At 41.6% G+C, this 19,399-nt stretch overlaps 1 protein-coding gene across 1 annotated transcript in view; it reads left to right on the top strand.

Moving 5' to 3' along the window:
• Positions 1-257: 257 nt before the first annotated feature.
• vat1 (vesicle amine transport 1) overlaps positions 258-19,399 on the top strand; it is a 38,778-nt gene continuing 19,636 nt past the window's right edge. The window contains exons 1-4 of the mRNA XM_073071545.1: positions 258-740; positions 4,739-4,949; positions 11,783-11,953; positions 12,239-12,328. Coding sequence (XP_072927646.1) covers positions 429-740; positions 4,739-4,949; positions 11,783-11,953; positions 12,239-12,328 — 784 coding nt within the window. The 5' untranslated portion in view covers positions 258-428. The remainder of the gene's footprint in view (positions 741-4,738; positions 4,950-11,782; positions 11,954-12,238; positions 12,329-19,399) is intronic.

Here is a 19,399-nt window from a genome sequence, read left to right as displayed (position 1 = left end):
ACCAATGGTAATATTTTGATATAGATTGGAATTGGGGAGGAGGGTCGTTCTCTTTAAATACATCAGCTCTGTTTAATTAATTGGGTATTATAATTCGCATTAAAAAAAAATTCTACATATAATTAGTACTTTAGTTAGGCTGAAATAATTGTATATAGTTGGTTAAAATATAGAGGTGACGCGCTTTAAAAATCAAACTACTAGTTAAAGATTCAGTGACGTTCTGTGTGCACTTTAAATTTCAGCTCCATGTTGTCATTGCGGTCAATAGTATTGGTTGTACTTCTGCAATCCGGTCGCTGTACTTGCAACAGGCGAGCGGCTCTGGTGCTCCTCTGAAGATCCGTTTGCGTTTAGTGTAGTTTTTTTTTGGCCTTGTATTTTTTTATTATTAATTAAAAGGGTTTTAGAAAGCAATTGGGGGAAAAATGACTGGGGAAGAAGTTAAAGTGGCTAAAGAGCAGCAGGAGCTTAATCAGGAAACCAAGGATCAGGAGCCAGAGATTTCCTACAAAACCATTGTGCTGACCGGTACTGGGGGTTATGATAAGCTGAAGGTAGAAGTCAAGAAGGGTGCTCCAATTCTCAAATCAGGTGAAATCCTAGTCCGAGTGCAGGCTTGTGGTTTGAATTTTTCCGATTTACTGATCAGACAGGGTACGTTCAGTAAACACACATATCTGGGCAGTGAATGCGCTGGTGTCGTTGAAGCGATCGGGGACGATGTGACCGATAGAAAGGTAAGGGGTTACTTGAAAATTATTATTTTAATCGTCCGAGTAATTTGACAATTAAGTTTTTGTTTGGGGGTGGGGGAAGAACTCAGCTATGTTGATAGTAAAGCCACCGCCCTCGTCTCGGAGAACAACGGATCGAGGTGACTGCGGATGATTTTCCTTAAACCCAGTTACTTGTTTGTAGCCTGTGTGCCGTTTTAATTTGAAATGAAACGTAGCCAAAACTTTCTTTCTCTACCTTCCACCACCTCCCCGTATCGTCACCTGATTATGTTCCAGTCAGTATATCTGCGCTAAAACCCAGCACGAAGTCTTTTATGTTTGCATCGAGGTTTTGTGTGATTAAAACGTGACAATGTATGGTGTTTGCATTTTAGAAAGTACTCTGAGCCGGGGAATTGGCTTGTACATAAGTTTTTATTTATTAAAAAAACAGCAATAGATAAGCATTGCAATAATAAGTGCGCTACTAAACGAAAGTGGAACGCCAGATGTTTTGAATAAGTTTGGAAATGATTACCACTCCCATTTCCTTTCAGTTGACTGCAGGACCTGTCCTCTAATTCTAGCCTGTCCCATATTACTGCGAAGGTTTCAACATATTAAACATTTTACTTGTTTTTTCTCTTGTCCCACTTTGTCACTTTCCCTCAGCTTGCCTCATTATTGGCATATTTTTAATCTGGGTATTTTTTTGTCTTTGCTGCAATTTCTTTCCATGCCTGAAGTTGGAACAATTAAATTCTCTTTAATGTTAATGTGCAGTTCGATTAACTGGTAGAGGATTTAAGAGCGAAGGGGGAATTAACATGCTGCCTGCATGGGGAGGTGCCCGAGTCTAGAGCATCTCCTTGACCCCTGGCCACTCCCTACAGCAGTGCGGAGGTGTTTTTTTGCAGACTACGTTGTTTTCTCTGCCATGAGAAATGCAATATTTTTTCCTGGAGTTGAATTTGTGGTGTTATTTTCCAATAGTTTTCATTGGGCTTATATGTTGGCCTTTTCTTTCTTGCTGTATGTCTATGGCTATTAATATAATTTGGGGCCCCTTTTAATTATGTAGTACATTTGTATGACAAACTGCAGAAACGTGGACAGCTCAAGTTACTGAGCCCAGTGACAGGGTTCCTAAATCTTAAAGGGGGTGTGGTTTGTAGTGAGATTTGAAGCAGAGCTCGGGCCAAGGTTTAAGAGGAATCTTAATTTCAGAGTACTGAAATCAGACCATGGTGTTGCGGGTAGAATTGTCAGGTGATGGGTTTTGGAGGAATTAATTCTTGGGGTTATGGAACTAGAGTTTAAGAAGTGAGGAAAGAGCTTTGTATTAGGAAATGAGCAGAGATGGCACTCACTTCCTGAGCAAGTAAGGCTTTGACTATTAGTATTTTTTGGTCCTGGAACCAGTAATTAAAACTTGGTAGCGAAAAAGGAATTTCCCCCCCCCCCCCCCTGTTCTTCCAGTAAAAGACATGTGGATGGTATAAAATGAAGATACAGAGCTGCTTTCTGGGTAACGTGTCTCCACTCATCCCTGTTGCTCTTCAAGATCAGAGTCTGAGCCGTCCAAGTTTTTTTAAAAAAAACAATCTGCTATTGTGGATTTTTTTTAGTGTTTTGTGCCTATTTTGCCTGGGCTTTACCGAGAGAAGTTGAGACACGATTGATACATTAAGCCTGAACCATAGAGCAATTTCTACACTCTGGCCTATCGCCCTACCCCTACATGTATCTGAGTTTTGTTTCAGGGCAAAATAATCTGGGTCAATTTAGAAAATGAGTTGGGAATTTGTCATGGATCTGTCCCCTGGCCCTCTTAAACAACTCATCATTGTAGGCTTGTTACTGTGAACAGATGCTGGTATTAGATTTGGAAGAAATCTCCAGACTTGAGTGGTATAGAGTCAGTGTCACTAAAGATGGAGTTGTTTCTGAATGTGCAGTGGGTGCAGCTGCTTGGGGGAGGGGCGCTATGCAGAAAAGAAAGAGGCTTTTCTTTTTCTTTTTGCATAAGCACACATTTGCTGCTTCAGGATACTGAATTGTGGATGAATTTGCTTTTAGGGCAGAGTAGAAGAGAAGTTAATTTTTTAAAATTTCCATCTATAGTCCTGTCTGAGACAATATGGAAGGAGTCCTTGTGAATGACTATTCCATTTGGTCACCACAGTCTGTTGGTTTATTGCAGCAGTGCCTTCAAGGGCTATGCATAAAGCAAACCTGGAATGCTATTATTGTTCCCAGTGGAACTCAATCTGTCAGATTTGAGCTTTAGTTCAGTACCATTGATGAACAGTACAATGAATGTGAATTGCATTCTGTTCCCAGGTATAATTTGAACTTTTTACTAGTCTCTTATCTTTGGGCTATTTCAATGTTTTTTTAAAAAAGATGCTGCTACCAATAAACCTAAAATTTAATTGCACTCCCTAGGTCAGAATGGAACTCAAACTTAAAACTGGTCAGTTATCAATATCTGCTTGGATGTGGTACATGGGACAATTGGTTACTGTGACTGCCTGCCTGCCCAGTGTCTAATCCTGCTTCATGGGTGATCCTTCCAGTACTTGGTCTGAACTGAAGATCATCAGACTTAGAGTCCTGGAACACTATAGTATAGAGTCTGGCCCTTCAGCCCATCTAGTTCACAATGACCTGGTGTTCTACCTAGTCCCATTTACCTGAACCATAGCCCTGCATACCACTCGTCATGTACCTACCTTCTCTAAATGTTACAATTGAACCTGCATCAACTACTTCCACCGGCAGCTCATTCCACACCTACTAAGCAAATAAGCTTCCTCTTTGGATTCACCTTAATTATTTCACCTTTCAGCCTAAACCTACAACCTCTAGTTTTAGTCTCGCTCAACCTGGGGTGAAAAAGCCTTTAAATACCTTTAAATATTTCACCTCTGACCTTTAAGCTATGACCTCTAGTTCGAGACTCGCCTAACCTTGGAATATGGGTGTTGCTCTTCCGTGCTGCTTTGCAGTGAAGCAATTTCCTTTAGCTACTACCTCGTGGCTTTCATTTGGAAATGTATTTGAAGGCAAAATAATTTGAGCTATGAGAAAAGAACAATGACCGGATTTGGTAGAAATGGCAATGGAGCATTTGTGCTTTACGCATTCTGTTTCCATGTGGGAGTGATGGATGGACATTGCTGTAATATGTTAATAGGCATTTTGCTCATAACCCTTGTGCTGTAAATTTCTGCACTGAGACACTACTTTTCACTAGTGGGATGAATCTGGCCATTTGCCAAAGATGACGGTCAGGAATTGGAAGGGATTGTAATTAATTATGGACTTTACAAAGATTCTAATTTCCCCACTAGTCGTTTTAAATTTAAAAACAATCTAAATGTACAAGGGATGGTAGCTTCATCTTGTTCTAAGCTACCCTACAACAGCCCCAAAAGAGTGTACTGTATGGGAGAGGAATTATTCCATGCTCAATTCTGATAATCACATCAGATATCAAATCACTTAATTGTGTACTTGAAGTTCAATGGCATGAATCTGGAAGTGTCTATTAAGGTGCTCCCTAGTATTTTTGATTTGGACCCCCTGGAAAGAAATGGGGAATATAATTAAGTTTCTGGCCCATATGCTTAAATGCCATGGAGAAGCCCAGGAAGATGCAGTGCCTCGCTGCTCCTTCCTCCATGTCACATCTTCTCCTCAGCTGGCTGTTTCCATGGTGTTATGTTTTGTAACTCCAAAACACAGAATGAATTGAAAGAAAAACAGAGCTGGGAGATGTCTTAATTTTATTTTACTTTAGTGAGGCATGCACACTTATGTCATGGCATGATGCCATATGCCATTCACATACTTTTACATGTGTAAACCTGTAATAAATTAAATGAACAAAGCATAAACAAATTTTAGAATATTATGCAAATATTACTGAAATATTAAATGCGCAACCCTTGGATCATTTTTTTTAAGCAGCTGTTCAAGTCTAATTCCTGATTCTAGCCATTTCTTCTTCGAAGGTTGGTGACAAGGTAATTGTGCTGAATGTTGATGGAGGACTTTGGGCAGAGCTGGTGGCAACGAAGGTCAATCATACCTTCTTGATGCCTGATGGGATGAGTTTTCAAGATGCAGCTGCAATCTCTGTCAATTATATCGTTGCATACATGATGATCAATGACTATGCAAATCTGCGTCCAAATCAGAGCATTCTCATCCATATGGCAGCTGGTAAGTTTTTTTCATCTGACTTTAGGTATATTGGATTAAATGTCATCTGAGTTCTAGAGGCTTGCAGCATTGGAAATGGGCTCTTTATTGCACTAGGTCTGAATCATAAACCACCCCCAAGTCTACCCCTTTACTATGCGCTAAGGGTCAGTTACTCTACCAATCTGCACACCTTTGGAACGTGGGAGAAAACCAGAGGCCCACCCCACATCGGAAATCCACGCAGTCAAAAAGAAAATATTCAGACTCTGAGGTCGCTGAACCAGCGCTCAACTCCACCAACTAAACCACTAATTTCCCTTTCTCTATCTTCAAAACAAATTCAGATATCAGTTTTGAGTCTGTGACTAGAGAAAATTCAAGTTGTTGCATTAAGAATGCTATGGCAAATTTGCTGTGACTTGCACTTTGTATGTCACTTAGTATTATTTGCTTGATTTAATTAAAGGAAAATGTATTCCCCAGCATGCCCAATTACCTTAATGTATTTGGGTATGTTGCAAAATACATTTTTGTTTCAAATGTGTAAGTGAGATATTGTTGGAACTTGGACCACATTAACTTCAGAGAAATTCATTTTCTGTATCCAGTTTTTCTAGGTCTGGTGTTCCCAACCTGGGGTGCACAGACCCCTTGCTTAATGGTATTGGTCCATGGCATTTATTTTATTTTGGGGGGGAAAGGGGTTGGGAGCTCCAGCTCTAGGTGGTCTGTGCTACTTGTGACAATCAATACAGCCACACTTCAAGGAGGTATGCTATACCAAGTGCTCCTGTCTGCTCATGTCTTGTGTGGATGGGCACAGCTTAAGCCATCTATAAATTTGCTGGTAACATCACTTTGGCAGAATCCCAGATAGCAGCAAAATATATAGAAGTGAAATTGGGAGTTCCAGTGGTGTTGCAACAAATACCTTGCGCTCAATGTCAGTAAGATGAAGGGATTGCTTGTGGACATCAGAAAGGGGAAGTTGAGGGTGAGAACCTTCAAGTTCCTGGGTGTCAACCTCCAGAGGCTCTATTTTGGGCCCAGCACATTAATGCAATCAGAAAGAAGCTATAACATCAGCAGCTATGCCTCATTGAGTTTCAAGTGATTTGGTAGGTCAGCAAATTTCCATTGATGTACAGTGGAGAGCATTCTGACTGGTTACATTACTGCCCATGATGGAGGCTTCAATGCGCAAGCTCACAGGATGCATGTGGTTGTAGACTTGGCCATTCTATTGTGGGCAAAGCCCTCCCTGCCGTCAAGGACCTCTTCAAGACATGGTGCCTCAAATAGGTGGCATTTGTCATTAAGGTCCCTCACCTTCTGTTATGTGCTCTTCCTACCATAGGGAAGGAGGTGCAGGAACCTGAAGACCCACAATCAACATTTTAGGAATAGCTTCATCCCCTCCGTCAGACTTCTGACCATCATTCTTCATCTTGACTATTTACTTGTAACTTGTCATTTTTTTTGTTTTGCACTGCTACAAATGAATAAACTTCATGACACATCAGTGACAATAAACCTTCTCACTATGTATTGTGGTTATTGGTCTACCACTTAATTTTTTAATTGCCTTTCAGACTGTGGCATTTCTACAGCAGTTCAAACGCAATTGCTTTCACAAGCCTGATATCACAGCCAGTTTGTGCAATTGGGTGCTTTGGACAGCACTGTGATGTTTTGGTGTAATCTTCATGAAAAGTACTTGGCAAAGAGGACTAAGTTTAGCTTGCAATATTGACATTAGTTTTGTTGAAATGTCCTAAGCTTGCATTTGCACTTTTTGGAAAATGTCAGCTTGCAATATACTACATGGCATAATTTAACTAAAATCAGGACAAAGGAGCATATCACTCCTGTCCTAGCTACTCTGCATTAGCTTCCTGGATCTTTTGGAATTGATATAAATTGTTTTTAAAGTTCTTAATGGTCTTGGACTGCAGTACATCACAGATTTACTCTTGCTTTATAATCCTGCTTGAACTCTTGGGTCTTCTACTGCTGATCTCTTGAATGTAAATTTGATCAATCTCACTCAAAATATAACTGGTAGGTCAGCTTTTTTTTTAGTTTTTTTTTAACTACACTCCTAAACTGGAATTCAATACCTAAACTGTAAGAGATGCAGACTCAGTTGACGCTTTTAAATGCGGTCTCAAAACCTACTTATTTAACCCACATCTCAGCTTACACCAGTATTCACTTCCTCCCATCTTGGCATCCTCCCACTTTGCTTCTTGTGAAGACTCTCCCAATTTGTACATCTCAGCTCTGGCTGTCCACACAGGTTGAGAGAGCTTTTCTATTTCCTTGTGTCCTTCCCTCTACTTTCACCTCCACCAATCAGTCCCCTTCTTACAACACTTTCTCATTTAATCACATGTTTAACACCTCCAATATTGTACCTTCCCACCATCCATGGGTCTAAATGCCCTCCGAAGCAGTAATGCGCTCCAGTGAATTTGTGCCCCCAATATTGGAGAAAATGTATGATTTGCTGAGCACCTTCAACATGTTTGTAAGGCCCTATTTTCCATTTGTCTAATTTTCAATCTGCTCCCCACCTTGGCCTATCTGTCCATGGTCTGTGTTATGAAACTGAACATGCACAAGATGAACAACACTTCATTGTTTCGAGACACACTGCGGTATTTGGGACTAGATCAAAACCAACAACTGTTCATTAACTAGTGTTTTCTTTTTGTATTTGAAGAGAACTTTGGCTGATAAACTATCTAAAGCCAACTGGAATACTCAACCTTTTATGGACACATATTACAGCCTGCCCATGCTAATAGCACAGGATAGGCCCATCTTCTAGTCAAGTCAAATTTTGCCACTGATCCAAACTGGTTATCCACCATTTGTAGTCCATGGCTCGGTTGAAGTTGTCAGTTTACATTTTCCAATTTAATCTGCTTCCCACTTGTCTTTGGGATAGGGAGAAAATGGGAGCATCCAGAGAAAACTGCTGACACGTGTAACATGTAAGCTTCAAATAGATGGTGCCAGAGGTTGAGTGAAGCTGGGCTACTGAAGGAGGCAAGAGCTCCACTGGCTCTTCCAGCTATCAGTTGACTATACATGGGCTAAGTGCATTTTGGCCTTGCCAACAATTGTACTGCAGGAGATCCTGCTGCTGTATGGAGCCCCATCCCACCCACCCCATGATCTGGAGCTTGCTTCAAGTCTGAGGTCTATAAGGGGCACAAATGGTTTATTCTTGGTTCTTAATGATAGCTCAAAGGATGTGGGAGAAATGCCTGGGGTTTAATCCCAGGATAAAGATTGTGGGGTGGAAAATCTTGTTGAATTTCCCAACTAAGTAGGATGGTTGGCTGTCCTCCTGTAATATTGCTGGTGAAAATTCCTAATAAACCTTTTGTGGTTATCACTCTGAATTATGCAGATACTGGAAATCCAGAATAACATGGAGGAACTCGGCAGGACAGGCAGCATCTATGGAAAGGAATAAGCAATCGTTCATCAGGACTATCAATTCAGTATGTCACTTCTGTGCACCCAGCAGCAAAGCTTCTGCCCCCTTTCCAGTCCTGATGAAGGACCTCAGCAAGTTGGGCAGCATATATTGGAGGGGAATAAACGGTCAACATTTTGGGCTGAGGTCCTCCAGAACTTTGTGTTATTGCTCTAGTTGACTTTTATCAGCGTGAATGGGCAGCCATTGGTCATACCAGCTGTGCTGGGAAATGGCCTTTCAAATCCTGAACTAGTGGCTTCAGCATGTCTCTCTCCACTGCATGCAATGTTGATTACTCGTGTATAAAGTTGGGAGTTTACACTAGAAAATGGAGGTAAAAGGGAAATTAAGCCTTTAGATTTGTCACACGTACATCAATATGCAATTAAATCATCATTTGCGTTTAATGTGCTGGGGTCAACTCATGAGTGCCTCTGTGATTCCAGTGCCAACGTGGCATGTCCGCCACATACTAACCTAGACTCGTACATCTCTGGAATGTGGGAGGAAACCAGAGCACCGGAGAAAATCCAGACGGTACAAAGGTTGTTACAGGCAGTGATTGAAATTGAGCTCAGGTCTTGCAGCTGCCATTGTAAAATGTTGTTACTGACCATGTTGTCCCTAGTTCTCTCTCCTTTCGGCACAAAGCTTTGGCCCCAGCTTCACCCCTCGTTGGGAAGGGTGAAATTTCTAATTGAGCTCATTCTGTCCCTGGACTCTTGAGGTGGATAGGTAGCAACAGTAAGATGAGCCTTTGCATCCAACCAATGACCAGGCGCATGGGTACTATAGGCAAGGAATCTGATTTAGTGTTGCCTGGGGGACACTAATTTTTGTTGAAATACTTGCCTCTTTCCATGAGATTGCTGGTGTTCAATAATACAGAAGATACTCAGTTGCATTATGAATTGCCCCTTTGTCCTTGGAATGACTGCATTAAGTAAAGAAGTTGGGAGATAGAACCATGTTAAAATATGTGGTGGAGGATGAGTTTGAAGTGCACGAATATCAAATGGAAACTGTGACATAATAGTTTGGCAGCTGTAAAATAATTATTTTTTTTACAAAAACAGCAAATGTGTCTAAGTGCTATTCCATCTTGATCTAGATTTGTTTATTAGTCTCTGAAAGTTGGAAAATTTTTTATCCAGCTCCTCTGGAGGAGCAAGTCATTAAGCAGAGTAGTAATTGAACTGCACAAACCAAGATGACAACGTGAACGAGAAACTGGAGTCTTCAGAAACAATTTAAATTTTGGTGTGGTGACAGTTGTCATGATGGATTAATGGTGCTTTGATTTCAAACACATTCTTGGTCGTAAGCCACTTGTTTTCCGAACTCTCTGCTTGCTTCACGAAACTGTTCAAAGCTGCGTAGAAGGATTCCTGTGGAATTAAAGGCGTAACTCAAGTCTAGCAAGACTTTGCAAAAGCACAATATTGCCAGAGTTTTGGATTGATAGCAGAATGATTAGCATGTGCTTAGTTTTTTGGAAAACAACATTGCCCTGGGAAATCTTTAGAGATGAGTGGGAAGGGGTGGAATTGGACAGCATTATTAGTACAGTCCTGATTTGGGTTCCCTGTTGACTTTTGGATGGAAAAGTTAAACCAAGCCCATCTGCTTTTGAGTGAGTACTGTAGGTCCCAGCCCCAGTTCTGGGGAATTAATTCATAGAGACTCGGTCAAAATTCATCCTTCACAGGACATTACTAAGACAGATCTTTTAGTCATTATGTTACTGTTGTAGGGAATGTGCCAGATGCAAGTGTCCAGAATATTGAACAAACATTGAGAGCACTATTTTTCCTGTTAAGGGCTTTGAGGCTTTAAAATATTTCTGGCAAAGTACAATGTAACAGCTGCTGATTATCACTATATCTCCTTGCAAATGTTTAAAAGTAATTAGTTGACATTGGATGGATACACACTTAACTTTCATTGAGCCTTCTTTTGAAGGTTAACAGCTATCTGAACTGAAGCTAAATCCTAAATCCAGCTTTAACTTTCCTATTATTCTAGTTACATTTTAAGGTTTTGCGCCTTAGTGGATGTTTTGGGTCCAGTGGGAATTGTGAACTGTTCATTCCCTTTGAATGGGGAATGAGAGAATTGACCTACCAGTTGTGATATTTTCTGAAATTTTTGAGTAGGTTGATCAAAATTTTGGTTAAGGATTTGTTTAAAACCAACTAACGTTGCCTGTATTTTGCCAGTACTCGAAGTAAGTCTGGTACAGCTTTTACATGAATTCCATTCTGGCAGTGCCATTGAACCCAAGTTGATGGCTGGCCCCTCCTTCCCTTTTGTGCTCCTCTCTCCTGTAGGCCATAAGACATAGGAGGAGAATTAAGCTAATCAACCCATCAAGTCTGCTCCACCGTTGAAGCATGGCTAACTTATTATCCATCTTGACTCCATTCTCCTGTCTTCTCCCTGTAACCAATGATGCCCTTACTTATCAAGAGCCTATTAACCTATGCTTTAAATGTACTTGATCACTTGGCCTACACCTTCCTCATCCTGTTGCTTGCAAGGATGACATTCGTCCTTCTCAGTTCTTCCATCTTGTCCACATCTGCTCTTGTGATGAAGCCTTCCACTTCAGGGCATCTGAACTGTCCTCCTTTACTCCACCATCTTCAATGGATGGCTGCAGGCTGCAGCTGTGGAGCTGGGTTCAGCACTGGGGTGAGTAAAGCCTAATGGAATAGTGAGCTGAACACCAGCTCGTCCTCTGTCTTCTGTCTTAACACCTTGATCTTTTTAATCTGGCTCAGCAATGTTTCTCTGTACTCTTTCAAGTTGATCACTTTCCTGTACTCCAAATTTGGCCTCGTCAATGTCCTATACAACATAACATCCCAACTCCTGTACTCAGTGCCCTGACTTATGAAAGATGATGTGCCAAAGGCTCTCGTGTCCTTTTGGGTACAGATCTTATGTGTTTCAGCTTCCTATACCTGAGCAGATCCTGCTTGACTGAACTGATGAAGAAAATGCATTCTTTAACACTCCCACTTCCACCCTCATCCCACCAACGATATGATCCTGCTTCCATGAGATTCCAACAATATTTCTCTAGGATCATTTAGAATGTTTACATCTATTATGGAAGAGGTGCAATTAGAGAATTATTGTTTGAAGCAGTTCTTGTATACTGCTTGCCTTGTTAAATTGTGCTTTAAAGACATGCTGGCAAAATCCATTGTACCTTCAGAGCTTCCATTGGACAGTTCTGACTGCTCTCTCCTGACTAATAGCTTGAGTAAAATGTTGATGTGGGTTTAATAGATGTCTTTTCAACAGCATTAATCAACTTTTGATATTGATCATTTTGTATTGCTCATTGTAGGTGGCGTAGGGGTTGCTGCAACACAGCTATCGAAGCTGGTTAAAGATGTGACAATTTTTGGTACTGCCTCCACCTCTAAACATGAAACTATCAAAGAAAATGGTGTGACTCATCCAATTGATTACATCACCATGGATTATGCTGAAGAAGTTCGCAAGATTTCCCCCAAAGGTAATGGAGTTGGCAAGCGAGATTAATTGTTTAATTTAGAAGCTGACCTGTGGGCTACTACTTAGAATTTTAATAGTGCCTTCAGCAAAGGCATGGAACAGTAGATGAATGGTTATCTGAACAGTAATTGTTTTATTTCCACTTAGTTTTGGTATTCTCTTTTTTTTTTAATGTGACTGGCTTTTATCATCAGTGGAATTTCTGCAAATTTGAGTCAAACTTTTTGGAATATTAGAATTGTCATGCCATAACTACTGAGATTACAGTGCTTTACTTTCTTCAAAGGTGTTGACATTGTCCTGGATCCACTGGGAGGAGCTGACAATGCTAAAGGCTTTGGCTTGCTCAAACCATTGGGAAAACTTGTCATATATGGTAAGTTGCATTGCTCCGGTCACTAACCTAAAGTTTAAGTACATTTGTTATCAAAGTATGTATATCATGTACAAACTTGATTATTTATCTTCTTGCTGGTAGACCCTAAACAGTATTCATTTGGGGGGTTGGGGGGAGAGGAGGAAGCAAATTGTGTAAACAGTCATAATTCCAATATGTGATATAAGAGGCAATTAACAATTTAACAACAAAAAATACAAGCAAACAAACCACAGATATGAACCAGAGTCCCCAGAAGTTAACTTCACAGCTGTGGACCTGAGTCTCGGAGCTGGATGCTGCAGGCCGCAGCTGTGGAGCTGGGTTCAGCACTGAGGTGAGTAAAGCCTAACAGAATAGTGAGCTGAACACCAGCTCGTCCTGTCTTCTGTCTTGACACCTTGATCTTTTTAATCTGGCTCAGCACTTAATTTGGCTAGACGTTGGCTTGATATCTGCTCATGGGCCCAGGCCCCGCTGCTTCAATCTGCTTCAGCAAGGCCTCCATGGGTGGAGCTACATCCTCAAGAGTCCAGTTCACTAAGTATTTCTGGATACCACAAAAACACCAGGTCGTACATGTTGTGTTCTGTAATTCCAAAACATTAAACTAATTGCAGAAAAAGATGGCTGCCCAAGAGAATGGGTCTTGTCTTTTTTTTTCTACTTTTAAGTGAGTTGTGCACTTATCAGAGGTAGTGTCATGACATGCAATTTGCATATAGTAGTGTGGAAAAAGTCTGTAATACACATGGCAAGGTCATTTGATTCTAAACAATCAGTGTATTGATCATTACAGAATGTCTGCTGCTTCCTGCTCCCTCCCCTCTTCCCCCTTTGCCTAACCATGATTCCCCTCTCCCTATTCCCTTCCCACTCAGTCCCTAATAGACTCTTATCAGAATCTGTTTATCATCACTCACGTATGTCATGAAATTTGTTCTGTTTATATGGCAGCAGTACAGTGCAATACATAACATTTTTGCAATACTGTTCAAAAGTTTTGGGCTCCCTAACTATGTGCCTAAGACTTTTGCACAGTACGGTAACCTGTAATGAATTATTTAAATAATGCTTGCTCAGCATATTTACAATATTATTCAAATATTAAGTACACAACAGTGCAGGTGGTTCAAATGCATACCTTGGTGGCAAATTACAAGCTGCAGATTGCAGTGATTAATCGTCCTGAGAAAATATTGTAGAATTGCTAGTTGTTTGCTGCCTCTGTAAGAATCTTGGGATACGGATAGAATTGCTACACATGGCAAGATCTCAATGTTCCATTGCAGCACATTTTCTGTGGTTCTACGACCCTGACAACTTGAATGTATTGCTCATTGTTATCATTATAAGAAACAAAAGTGATCTGCAGCCATTTCTAGATGGTTTGATGTCATTTCCAGTACACAAGTGTAAAGGAGAATGAATGATTGTTAAGCAGATACAAAGCAGCACAAATAAAATGAAGATCACAATCATAAAAAAACCCACAATAAATAATATGGCTTGTATACATTGCCATGCATAGCACCACTTTATGAATATAGTGTCTGTAGCTAAGGTGACTGACAGGAAATGATAAAGGAGAGGTGTAGAGGGGTTTGTTAGTGGGTGCAGGTGTTGATCAGCCTTGCTGCTTGGGGAAAGTAACTGTTTTTGAGTCTGGTGGTCCTGGTGTGGATGCTATGTAACCACCTCCCAGATGGGAGTGGGACAAACAGTCCATGAGCAGGGTGGGTGGGATCCTTCATGATGTTACTGCCATCTTTCTGTAAATGTGTCCTTGATGTCTGATGTGTGGTCAAAACTGCCCAGCACAATGTAGAGCCTTCCTGTCCATCGCCATACAGTTTCTGTACCATGTAGTGATGCAGCTTGTCTGGGTGCTCTCTGTGCATATGTGGAGTGAAGTGAGTATAGATATGCATAGGCCAGCTCACTTCAGACTCCTCAGGAAGAGGTGTTGAGCTTTCCTGATTGTGTGGCATATGTTCTGGGACCATGAGAGGTTTGAGATGTGCACTCCTGGAGGTTTGAAACTGCTTGCAGTTTCTTCTGTTGTACCGCTGATGTGAAAAGGCGTGCGCATTCTCCTGAAGTCGATAACAATCTCCTTTGTCTTGTTGACATTGAGGAAGGGGTTATTTGGCTGGCACAAGCCTCGCTCTTCCACCTCCTCTCTGTAGGCTGTCTCGCTGTTGTTGAGCCCCAATGCTGTCGTGTCACCAGAGAGGGAGGAGCAGTTGTGTATCCTGACTGAGGTCTGTTGATTAGGAAGTCCAACACCCAGTTGGACAGTACTGTATTTAGACCGAGGAATAACAGCTTGTTCACCCAGGTCTGTGGGGCAATAGCGTTGTGTCAAACTGAAATCCAGAAATGGCATTCTGACATAAGTGTTGAGTATTTTGCTATTCTCCTGCTATTGCAAGTGGCCAGGACTCCGGGGCTACAGATTTAAGTTCTTAAAGAATTTTGACTCTTGTTTTATGTGGGGGTGGAGGTCAGAGGAGGTGCTTCTGGTTCCTGGAATTGGGCTTGAGGCTTGAAGTTTACATTGTTTGGAGTGGTGAAATGTAGTTGAAACTGCAGACAGTGAGTTTCCTGAATGTATTGCATTTTCAAAGGGCATAGAACACTTTTCCTTGGTCACTGCGTTTACTGGCTATTTTAAGCAAGATGCTATAGTTTGTAAATGATGTCTTGTTACTACAGCAAAGCAGTAACTAGGTCACTATTGCCTATTCTCTTTCCTGTAGATTGTATGTACCACATGGGTTTTCTCCGGGTGCTCCAGTTTCCTCCCACAGTCTACCAATTGGTCAATCGGTCATTATAAATTGCCCCGTGATTAGGCTAGGGCTAAATTGAGGGTTGCTAGGTGGTGCAACTCAAAGGGCCGGAAGGGCCTATTCAGTACTGTATCTCGATAAATAAAGCTTCTCATTACAGAATATAGATGCCCAGTTTAAAACTGTAGAAGTAGCATGTGTCTACTTTAATACTGACACATTGTAGCATCCACAAATTGATACTTTAATTTATCAGATCTTAGATTCTAGAAAGTGTTCATTCCCATAAGTGTTGTACTATTCCTGTCTTGTGTAGATTTGGTACTTCTAGTTTCTAACCTAATCTGACCTCCCCTCCGAGCAGCTATACATCTGAGCATGGGACTGGGGGGGTGGGGTAGGTCTTGTGCTATAAAGGAAACTGCACAGGTTGCGACCCTCTGGAAAATAGGAGGCTGAGGTTAGTTTTATAAAGTCATGAGATGTGGATAAGATTCAAAATGCAGACTTAGCACATGTACATCGAAATATGCAGTGAAATGCATTTTGTCAATGACCAATGTGTCGTCACATGTTCCAGCGCCAACATAAATGAATGGTGAAGTTCTTTATCTTCTTCCCCCCTCCCCCACCTGCAACATACAGCAAATCTTTAAAAATGGAGGACATGCATTTAAGGTGAGGGGTGGGGGAGGTTTAAAATGGACAAGGGGTAATTTTTTCTGAAAGATAGTGGATATATAAAACAGCCAGAGAAAGTGGCAATGCCATTAGATGAGTACATAAATAGGAAAGGTTTTGAGAAATGCAGATCTAGAACAGGGGTTCCTGACCTGGGGTTCACAGTCCCCTTGGTTAATGGGAAGCCCTGGTCTACAAGTAGACTACCTGTTCTCCATAGATGTGCTGTATAACTTTCCCTCAGACAAAGATGCCGGGGGAATGAGACTTTCCTGATCTACCAATCAGTAAGATCATGGGTGATTATTTTTTAAACATTGATATTGCTTTCCTGTCTCTAGCCTCCGCCCCCCATATCTCTTGATTCTCTTTGTATCAAAAAGTGTGTCTTGGTGACTGAGCTGGCACAGCTACCTTGTGTAACAGAATTTAAATTTTGTTTCCCTCTAGGTGATGAAATTCCTTATCTGTCCTGACTAGCTGCCTCTTTGAGACAATATCCTCATTTGCTGCTTTTCAGCACTCTTGCTGGGAGAAACAATGATTCCATATCTGGGCATGAAGAATTTTGCGGGTTGCAATAGGGTGTCTTCTCATTCTCCAGATACAAGCCTAGCCTAATCAACCTTTCTCAGTCAACCTGCCCATTCCAGGCATTGCCTCTGAACAGTTTCCCTAAATAAGGCCAAGACTGTACAGTGCAGCAGATGTGATCAGTCAAGCTCTATATAAGTGTAATCTCTCTACCTATTCAATTCCCTTCAGAAAAATGTTAGCTACTTCATTTTCTTGTGGCAGCAAGTTCTGCCTATTGAGTCTGTTTTGCGACAATTAACCTAAACTGCACATTTGGGGAAAACATGGTCATTGATTCCAACTCCAAATTCATTGTTTTGCTGTCCATGTCAATCAAGGTTTTCATCTGAGAGTCTCATTTGGCTCGTATCCCTCTGGTCTAAACACTTCCTATCAAAGTAGTCTTAATTTCTACTGTACCCGTCTTAACATTTTCTCTGGTAGCTTACTCCATATACTGATCACGCTGTAGGAAAAAGTTGCCCCAGGTGTTCCCATAAAATCTTCAACTTCCCCTTTCTACCACCACTTTAAACTGTGCCCTCTAGTTCTTTCTTTTCCCCAATGCTAGGGTTTGTATCATCAAGTTAACTTCTAATCATTGTAGATGAGAGTGAAGGTAGAACTGAGTTTCCAGATTGGTCCACTTAGTTTAAAGAAGTGAACACTTCTGGTCCATCTTCATTAGTAACCTTGTGCACAGCAATGTACTGATTCAGGGCTGTTGAATTGGTAACAGAATGTAGTCACAATAATAATGAAAAAACACTCTGTCAGGGTTCAGCTTGGAAGGTGGTGCATTCTCATTTGCTGTTGTCCTTTGTTTGTGATGTAGCCGGTGTTGTAGAGGCCACGGTCTAACTAGAGGTTAGAAGCCAGTCATCCTAACTGACATTCTTTCCTCGGCTCTGAATTCACCATTACAAAAGGTCTGTTCCTGTTTGCTTAACACTTGGCTACCGGAACTGTTTTGTATAACTGAGCAGGATTTCCTAAAGCAGCATTTTTTTTTTGAAGGGGAACACAAAAGCCTTGTAGTTGGGCAGGATGTTCACTGTAAAATGTCCAAGCTTGAACTTTAAACATCACAGACTCACGAAGAGGGGGGGGAAAAACCCCAAATGTCTGTGTTATTGGTGGGATGTCAAGTGTGGGCCCTGTTAACAAAACTATTGTATGATAAATACCCAACACTATTCTCCGCAACTTCTACCATTCCCGAAGGGATACTACCACTAAACATTGTTGCAAGTGGCTTAAATGCTACACCTGCCCATACACCACCTCCCTCACCTCCATTCAGGGCTCCAAACAGTCCTTCCAGGTGAGGCACACTTCACCTGTGAATCTGCATAAGTCATCCACTGTGTCCTGTGCTCGTGATGCAGCCTCCTCTACATTGGTGAGGCCCCTCACAAATTGGGGGACCGCTTCATCAAGCACCTCCACTTCAAACAGGACTTCCCAGTGGCCAACCATTTTAATTCCGATTCCCTTTCCGATGTGTTGCTCCACGGCCTGCTCTTGTACCAAGATGAGGCCACCCTCTGGGTAGTGGAGCAACAACTTGTATTCCATCTGGATACCCTCCAACCTGATGGCGTGAATATTGATTTTTCTCTTTCTGTTAAACAAATCCTTTTCTCTTCTTCCCCCCCCCACCCCGTTTTCCTCTCTGACCTTTCACTTCTCACTTGCCTCTTCCCCAGGTTTTTCCTCTTTCTCTTCACCCCCCCCCCCCCACCCCAAACCTTTCTCCCATGGTCCTCTCTTCTCTATCAGGTTCCTTCCTCTCCAGCCCTTTACTTTTCCCACCCACTTGGCTCTGTCTCTCTGTCTGGTGAACTACATATACCTGTCTGGACACGCTGATGCACCATCAATAACTCTCTCTGAGATGTGTAGTCGAGATATCTGCTTTTATTGACTGGAAGAAAGAACAAGCAGTAGTTGACTACCATACTACATCCTGGAGAATGAGGCCGGGCTCAGGCCTCAATGGCCTTTATACCGGGGTCTGTGGGAGGAGCCACAGGAGCAGTCAGCAGGGGGCATGTGTGGTAAACTACATATACCTGTCTGGACATGCCCCCTGCTGACTGCTCCTGTGGCCCCTCCCACTGACCCCTGTATAAAGGCCATTGAGGCCTGAGCCCGGCCTCATTCTCCAGGATGTAGTATGGTAGTCAACTACTGCTTGTTCTTTCTTCCAGTCAATAAAAGCCGATATCACGACTTCACGTCTCAGAGAGAGTTATTGATATTCTCTCTCTCTCTTTTTTTCAAAAAAAAACTCTGGCATCCTCCCACTCCCTTAGTCCTGAAGAAGGGTCTTGGCCTGAAACATAGACTGTCTGTAGATTCTACTAAATTCCTCCAGCATTTTGCACGTGTTGCTCTGAATTTCTGGCATCTGCAGAATTTCTTGTGTTTATGACAAGAAAGATGATTTAGCTTTGGTCTGTCTGTACTGTCTTATGTTTGGGTAATTTAAAGGTGATGTCTAAAATTACTTGAGGTGAGAGAAGAGAATGTGCGTGGTTATTATCTGCAATGAGGCCCAGTACAAATGCAAACCCAGTTTTTCCTGACCAAGCAAATAGTATGGCACTTTACCAAGCCACCACCTAATAGGTTCCCTTACTACATCTGGAGTTTCCTCTGCAGTGGTGTGTACAGGATGCTCTTGCTGCTGCTTAAGCCAACATTCACATGGGAGGGGAGTAAATAGAATTGTTTTTTTTTAAAAATGCACTTTAATAGCAACAGGAAAAACGTGCAGTCTGTGCGCTTGATTCTCCATAATTGCCAAAACTATTAAATCAAATGTTAGTGTGGAGAGGAATATTGTATGCAAACTGATCCAACCACAATACAAAAGAAAAATGTAACTCCTCCAGTTTGAAACTGAGCCAGGAAAATATTTCTCAGCCAGCTGTATGTGACACCAAGATGTCTTGTGCAGTAAAATCAGGTTTAGTAGTTTAATATACAGCAGTGTGCAAAAGTCTTGAGCGCA

This window comes from Hemitrygon akajei, chromosome 18, assembly GCF_048418815.1.
Source record: "Hemitrygon akajei chromosome 18, sHemAka1.3, whole genome shotgun sequence".
Lineage (NCBI taxonomy): Eukaryota > Metazoa > Chordata > Chondrichthyes > Myliobatiformes > Dasyatidae > Hemitrygon > Hemitrygon akajei.
The sequence above is the reverse complement of the archived record's forward strand: the minus strand, read 5'-3'. Positions and strand labels throughout refer to the sequence as shown.